Source organism: Eulemur rufifrons, chromosome 6 (genome assembly GCF_041146395.1).
Source record: "Eulemur rufifrons isolate Redbay chromosome 6, OSU_ERuf_1, whole genome shotgun sequence".
Taxonomy (NCBI): Eukaryota; Metazoa; Chordata; class Mammalia; order Primates; family Lemuridae; genus Eulemur; species Eulemur rufifrons.
The window spans coordinates 36,922,687-36,929,896 of NC_090988.1; the positions used below are offsets into that span (position 1 = coordinate 36,922,687).

The 7,210-nt window shown below is 52.6% G+C and overlaps 1 protein-coding gene across 1 annotated transcript; it reads right to left on the bottom strand.

Moving 5' to 3' along the window:
- Nucleotides 1–1,396: 1,396 nt before the first annotated feature.
- IZUMO1R (IZUMO1 receptor, JUNO) lies at nucleotides 1,397–3,583 on the bottom strand. The gene is made up of 4 exons (XM_069469059.1): nucleotides 3,430–3,583; nucleotides 2,471–2,680; nucleotides 1,893–2,028; nucleotides 1,397–1,782 (listed from the first exon to the last, which is right to left on the bottom strand). Exons 1-4 carry the CDS (start codon nucleotides 3,565–3,567, stop codon nucleotides 1,514–1,516), a joined length of 753 nt encoding a protein of 250 aa, XP_069325160.1. The 5' UTR covers nucleotides 3,568–3,583; the 3' UTR covers nucleotides 1,397–1,513.
- Nucleotides 3,584–7,210: the final 3,627 nt, after the last annotated feature.

The following is a 7,210-nucleotide window of genomic DNA, read 5'->3' on the forward strand; positions in this document are numbered from 1 at the left end:
TGCACTCCTTGGGGCCTCCGCTGGTTTTTGACTAGCCTTTCCTTTCTCTTCTCAGCAAACTGCCCTCATCTACTGGGGCTCAAGCCTCACCCCTTTGTGAAGCCTTCTTGGGTCCCTCACCCCGACCCCTTTCTTGCAGACTTGCCATAAGTAACTTTGTCCCCACTGCTGCTGTCATGGCCCCCTACTGCAGACGATGAGCACTGCCTTTGGAAGGAGTCTTCGTCCGTCTCCCGACTCCAGTGCCCACCTGACCACCCGACACAAGCTCTGCCCAGTGAGCAAGCCCGTGAGGTGGATGCAGAAGGGATGGAGGCCGAGTTCAGCGGCTGAGCAGGGCTTGCTAGCGCCTGGAAAGGCGAGCAGTTGTTAGAAAACTGGAGAAATCAAGTGCTGCAATGCTAGAACCCTCTGTTTGTCAAGATTGTGGGGAAAGCACCATCTAATGCTGGGAAGCTGCCCGGCTCCAGGTTGCAGAAGGTTTTGAGTGGGCGACCGGGTGCCAGTTCACGTATAGAAGGGACGGGAGGTCAGTGTTCTCCTCCAGCTCAGTTCTAACACTTCATGCCGTAAGATGCGGCCCTGCCTGAGAAGCGTACACTATTTCCTAGCTGACTCTTTTCTTTTTCTTCTTTCTTTTTTGTAAGTTAAGTCATCTGGTCCAACCACCTCATTCCTCTCAGCAGAGAGAGAAACCAAAACAATCTTACATGAAGGTCAGAGGAGTTGCCAAAAGTCATATAGGAAGTAGAAAGGCCAGATCAGAACTTGGGTTTCCAAAATTCCAGAGCAGTGCATTGTGATTTTGGTGGTAAAAGGAAGGGGTTAAAAGGAAGAGGAAACCCTGCAAGCAGCTGAGGTAGCTGGCACCCAAAATGCAGCTGGTGGTCTGGGTGGCCCATGCCTGCCCTGGCTTTGGGTCTTTTGTATGGTGCATCACTTCCTGAAACCAAGGGGCTGTCAAAAGTACTCTCATCAGAGAGATGTCATGAGGATGTGTGGCAGATTATTGAGAACTTCGTAATCATTAGGCATACAACAACCTAACTTTGAGGCTTTAGTGCAGCAGGCAAACGGGCTTTCTCTTTGTGCACCTTGGATACCTGCTCACAGAGCAAAGACACAAAAGACAAGCAGAGGGGAGGCCGACTGCCATTTTATTGGAGGCACCCTCACAGGAGGGGAGGCCCGGCTGTCACCACCAGCTCTGCCATGCATGGGAAGGGCCTGCAGCCCCATCACAGCCCCCATCCCTAAAGGCAGGAAGGGGCAGGCCACCTTGGCACTCCCAGCCCTCAGCTGCCACCCAGGTTGGCTAAGGCCAACCAGAGCAGTAGAGGGGCCTAGGAGGGAATGTGCAGGGCTCACACCAGCGCTGCAGCCTCAACGTCCCTCCCAGCCCCAGCCTGTGCCGCTCCTGCCAGGGGAGGGCCTGAGGAGGGAGGTGGCCTAGGCCTGGCCTGGTTTGCAGATGGTGGGAGCATAGGAGTGTGGGGAGGAGAAGATGGGATCTTCAGGAAAGGATGGACAGGAACAGAGAGAAGGCCATGAGTGTGTAGGAGAGTTCCCAGGACGGGGCAGGGTTGGCGAAGAGGCGGGCCACGGCCACATTGGGGTTGCCCTGGGCAGGCTGAAACCACTTCTGGAGACATCGCCCACTGTGCTGGCGCTCCGGGCTCGCCTTGAAGGAGTTGCTCCAAATCTTCTCGCACAGGTCGGCCGGGGTGGGGAAGTAGTCGGGGAACGGGAGGCACCGGGCCTTTGCAGGGCAGCGGTTCTTCCCTGCGGGCACCGGGGGTGGACAGCTCACCTTCATTGCCCTCCTCCCCGCACCTGTGCCCGGCGGGGGCCTCCCAGGGACCTGCCTCCCCCGCCCCGGCACCACCACTCACCCCGACTCCAGTCCCAGCCGCTGTGCCAGTTGGATTTGCAGGTGTATGACCAGCGGCAGTCCTCCCACCACTCCTCGCAGTCCTCCCGGCACAGTGGCACGTCCACCACTCGCTCTCCCTGCCCGCTCCGGGCCGCCTGGTGTGTGCATAACAAGAGACAGAATATTATAGCAGAGGTTTGAAGGCTGCTGATAACTACGATGGTGCTTGTTCTGGGCACCATCTGTACATATCTCTTACAGCCCTAGGTATTGTTTTACAAGTGAGAACAAGGAGGCTACGAGATTAGTTTGTCCCAGGCTGAACAGCTAGTAGGTACAGAAGATGGGATTCAAACTTAGGTCTACCTAACTCCACCCAGCCTCCCTGGGTGACAGCCCCTCATCCTACTGTTCTCATCAGGCCACTGTCCCCATGGGCTGTTCTCTAGCAGGGACCTCTGGCTCTGCTCTCGTCCAGAAGGAGACAGCACTGCCTGTTGCTCCCAGCATCCTGGAGATGCCAGCATGGGGTCAGATGGAAATTCCGGCTTAGTAACAGGGCACCGTACAAATCTGTGCCCTTCCTCCCACTCCTGCCTCCTGCCCCAGCCTTGTCACCGGCCGGATCCAAGGCCCCAGGTTCGGAGAGCACGCGTAGAAACACGTGGCCTGGATGAAGTGCTTCTGGCAGCCCGGCATCAATAGTCCACAGTGAATCCGGCTGAAGTTGTAGAGCGAGGACACATCCAGGTGGGCTTCCCAGCTTGTCTCGGCCGTGCAGCAGGCATTGTCCTTCCAGGGGATGCACTGGAGGTGGAGGAAGAAGCAAAAGGCACAGGGAGTAGAGGCAGGGGCTGGTGAGTGTCTAGGGCAGAAGGGTGGCAGAATGAAAGTGTCCCTTAGGAGAAGGCCTGAGCAAGTGGGACGCCGTTAGCCAGTAAGCCCCTGTACAGGAGGAACCCTGATCATCTCTATCAACATTCAGCCAAAGGGCAGAGGCATCTGCACCCCAACCCCCCTGGCACAGGCTGCTGCAGTCCTCTGGGAACATAACTTCTGGGGTCTCAGCTCCTAGGCAGCAGAGGCCCTTTGGGGAAAAGCAGGCAGATGGAGGAGCTACAGCGAGACCCAGGGGAATCTGGGGTTGCACTGGGTGGAGGGACGCATAGGCTAAATGCCAGCTCTGCTCCTCTTCCCACATCCCTGGCAACTGGCTTTAGGAGTTGGGAAGGGGTCACTTAGGTCATGTTTTCTCAGGGCCTGTTGGCAAGAGGCTTGTTTTAATCCACCCTGAACCAACACGGGCCTCTGGGATCACCATCTGACCCTGTGCCCCAAGTGGCCGGAGCAGCTCAGACATGCGAACTTTGAATCTCTTGGCTCTTACAGTGTCAAAAAGGCATAGTCTCTCTCCAGCTGCCTTTGCTCAAATCCCAACCCAAGGAACAAAACTAGCAGGGTTGAAGGGGCCCAGAGACCACCTTGGCACTTTTGTCCCTTCCCTGATCTGCCAAAGAAGCCCCCTTTCCACCCCAGGCCAGGTCTTGCCTCTGTACCTCGTCATAGAGCTTGTCTTCTGGGCTGGGCTTTCTCTTGTGGTGCTTGGCATTCATGCAGACGTTGAGCAGCTCGTCCCCAGCCCAGGTGGGCATGACTGTCCACAAACCTAGCAGGAGCTGCCACCACCGTGCCATGGCCCGCTGCAGAGAGAAGAGGCATGCCGCTCACTCAATGGGGAGGACACCCCAGCCATTCCCCTCACCCTCCCAGGCACTGACGAGGGAAGATGGGCTTCAAGTCTCTCTCAAGTGACTGCCACACTCTGCTTGCTCCCAGGACCTTCTATCTGAGGCAACATAACAGAATGTCAGGGTGGAGGGAATAATCCTTAGAGGTCTGACACCCCCCCACCAACCATTGTATAAAGGCAGAAACTGAAGCCCAGAGAGGGGAAGAGACCAGCCCTAAGGTGAGAGTCAGAGGAAGAACGGTTCCAGCCTTCCCTGGGGGAACTTTTCCCAGCCCTTCTCCCCTGGGAGGCAGCCTTTCTTACTCCGTGGGAATTCTGAGCTTTGATTTTGGCCCACATCAAGCCCCCAAATGCTGGCTGAGTAACAGAACAGATGTTCAGTAACCAGACTTTCCATGGGGCCAAAGGGCACAGTGGGACATGGTAGTGTGGCCGATGCAATCCTCGAGTGTCCACCCCAACTCCAGCCCCCAGGAGGGGTCCAAGCAAGGGCCAAAGGTCCTCAGAGCCGTGTGTCCCCTCCCCTTCTCCCCTTACCCAGAATCCTTTCCTCAAGGGCAGTAGTTCTGCTTCTGCCAGCCTCAACCCATCCCACACCCATCCTGAGCACAAGGCTGGGGCAGCCAAGTGCTGGTGGCCTTGCTGGCCCCTCCGAGCCAGGGGCACACACCAGCGTGAGTCAAGGGAGGAGCCTCCCACATCCAAAACCCATCCCCATCACAGGGACAAGAACAACCCTTCCCTTGGTGTTTACTGAGCACTCTATTTCCAACTCTAATCTGCATAGTAGTGGTAATGGGGGAGAGTGGAAAGAGAGACAAAAGACAAAAAGACAGAGGAGCCCCTGCCTCAAGCATCCAATCCCTTAGGAAATGGGCCCCCCCTCAGCCTGCACCATCCAGAGCCCTTGGCTGCCCAGTCCCTTAAGCCTGGCAGGAGCCTGCCCTGGGCCCATCACGGCAAAACTGGAAACTTCTAGCCTGAGTTTCGAGCCTCAAACATCCTGGGGATGAAGACCTTAGCCCTCTGCGCCCGTTAGAGCCCATCCTCAAGTCTAAATCTAAGCCTGATCCCTCTCCATGGCACCAGTTTCAAGCTTAGAGTATTTTTTATAGAATCAAGTATGTTAGGTGAAAAGAGGAAAGATGCCGCCCCTCCTAGGGCCATACTCACTTTATGCTCTTCATACTCACTTTACAGGCAGGAGCCTTCCAGGTGCTCCCTCCCACCCCCAGAGACGCGAGGCTGAGGGGAGTTCCATGATCCCGCCCATTTATGCCCCAATCCACTTTCTATGAGGTCCAGGTGCAGGAGCAGAACTCCAGGTGGCTCCAGTTAAACAGTCTGACCCAACAACACAGGCCTCCCGTGGGTTTCAAGAGAGTTTCCTTCCTTAGAGAAACAGAGCCTATGTTGGGTAAGATCTGGGGTTCTTCCATCAGATACTGGGTTCACCTCTCAGCTCTGCTACTCACCAGCTAGCTGGCCTTGAGAAAATTACTCAAACTCCTGAGTGTCAGTTTCCCCACCTGTGAAGGAAGTTGTAATGGGATTGTTGGGAAAGAGAAATTAAAGAGAAAGTTCACAAAAAACAACTTGGCATTGCACCTAGCACTGAGTGAATCTTAATGGTTTGAATTCTATCGTTTTCTTCTCTGAGATCTCTCTCCCCCTCCCTCCCTGGTTCCGCAGCTCTATTTTCCCCTTCATCAGCTCTGTCACCTGGTGGTCTGAGTATTGGTGTCCTCTCACAGGAGCTAAGGTTCCCGCGGGGGGGGCCAGCCCAGCAGGACGCAAAGATGAAGCGTGGCCTTGGAGACCCATGAATTTAAACTGTGATCAAAGTGAAAGCAAACAAAACAAAACAAAAAGTCCCTTCACAATCCACACACACACACACACACACACACACACACACCCCGAATAGCCTCCCTTAGCACAACAGGACCCAATTCCTGTGAAATACTCTACAAGTGTTCTCGGCAGAGATAATATTCACAAGAATATCCATCTCAACTAAGAGACTGGAAACTTGGACAGGACTCTTGGGAGAATCCCAAAGATGATGCAAATGCTGGAAAAGGGGCCTGTTTCTTTGTCTGTTTTTATAACAAATTCCCTCTCCAAAACAGTAGTAGCTGAAGTCACTGAAGTTTTACTGATACATAGGAAATTAAAACAAAACACTTAAAGCATTTTTTAACTGAAAAAAAATAAAGCACATTCTGTGTTCAGCTCCACAGTTGACGTGCGAAATATGTATTATCATGATGTTGGAAAATGACATTTTCCACACACCTGGGTAATCACAGCCACTGAATACTAAGCACAGACAAGGACCCGGGCACTGGAATGGTGCTATTTGTACACGGTCTGATGTCTCAAAATGACTCCCAGAGTGAACACCTTTCTTGTTTCAGCTGTGGGGAAACTGAGGCTCAGCTGGGCATGGCAGAGCTAGGATCTGAAGCTTAAGGACCAGGTGCTGGGAAGACCTGCAGGACTAAAAGAGTAGACACTGCCTGGGTCTCAAGTGAAGTCTGCTTTTAACACATTAATTGCCATGTGAGTTGTATTTAACTCAGACTAGTTTTGAGCCTGGGGCCTCATGAAGCGTATGTAACTCACGCGTCTCTTCGCCTTGGGAGCCATGAGAACTATTTTTCAAGTTGCATATAACTCACGCACAGAAAACAATAAAAAAAATCAAAATTTTCATTCAATTAGAAACGATTATTTTGTTTCCGAAGTTCTTATCCTATTTTTGTAATAAAACACCGTGGCCCCAATGAAAAAAACTTTTTTTCTTAGTGTGGCCGTCAATGTGTTAAAAAAAGTTAAATGCCATAATCAGATTATGTGTGTGTTGGGAGGCATGTGTTGGTTTTATCTAGAAACAGTGTTGGTTACCAGCCCAGCCTCCCTGGTCCCCACCTTAAGCAGAGCCAGGAGTCTCCTCTTTAGGGTCAGATTCCAAATGGCAATGACATTACCATAGCATGAGTCTCTTCACAAGGGTGCCCGCTTGGCGGGCTGAGAAGCAGGCTCTCATGTCCTGCTTGGTTCCTCACAAATATTCAGGGAGCTGTAAGCCTTGAAGGGGGAAGAGATTTGGGGTTGAATGTTACCTGAAAACGGCTTGTGGACGTGACAGGGACAAGCACCCAGAAATGAGTCACAGAAGTAATTACCAAAATGGAAAACAGGTCCTCTGTTAACTGTCCTTCATACGGAGGGAAGAAGGACAAGGAGCGAGTTGCTCACAATCTCTAGGACAAAGCTGCAGGAAATGAGCTGAAATTACAGCAGCGCAGATGCAGGTGGAGGGAGGGAGGAATTACTGCTGCCTTTCAAAGAACCATCAGGCCGACCGCATCTGCTCCCAGGGAAAGGCAGTTTGTGGCCCTTAAAGCAAAGCTCATTTTTGCCTTATTGTGACTGAGTCTTCCAGAGAAATCTGTTTTCTGACTGAAAGGTGATAAATCAAAGCTGGCTGTGGATGAAGCCATTTGAAGCGGCTGATCCAAAACAATTTTGTTCTTTAAAAAAAAACAAAAAACTCCACAACAGAACAGAACACTTAAGTT

Coding starts and splice junctions, on each gene's coding strand:
- IZUMO1R (XM_069469059.1), bottom strand. CDS start 3,567: ATGGCACGGTGGTGGCAGCTCCTGCTAGGTTTGTGGACAGTCATGCCC. Junction 2,681..3,429: donor AAGACAAGCTCTATGACGAG/GTACAGAGGCAA, acceptor CTCCACCTCCAG/TGCATCCCCTGGAAGGACAA. Junction 1,783..1,892: donor CGGCTGGGACTGGAGTCGGG/GTGAGTGGTGGT, acceptor CGGTGCCCGCAG/GGAAGAACCGCTGCCCTGCA.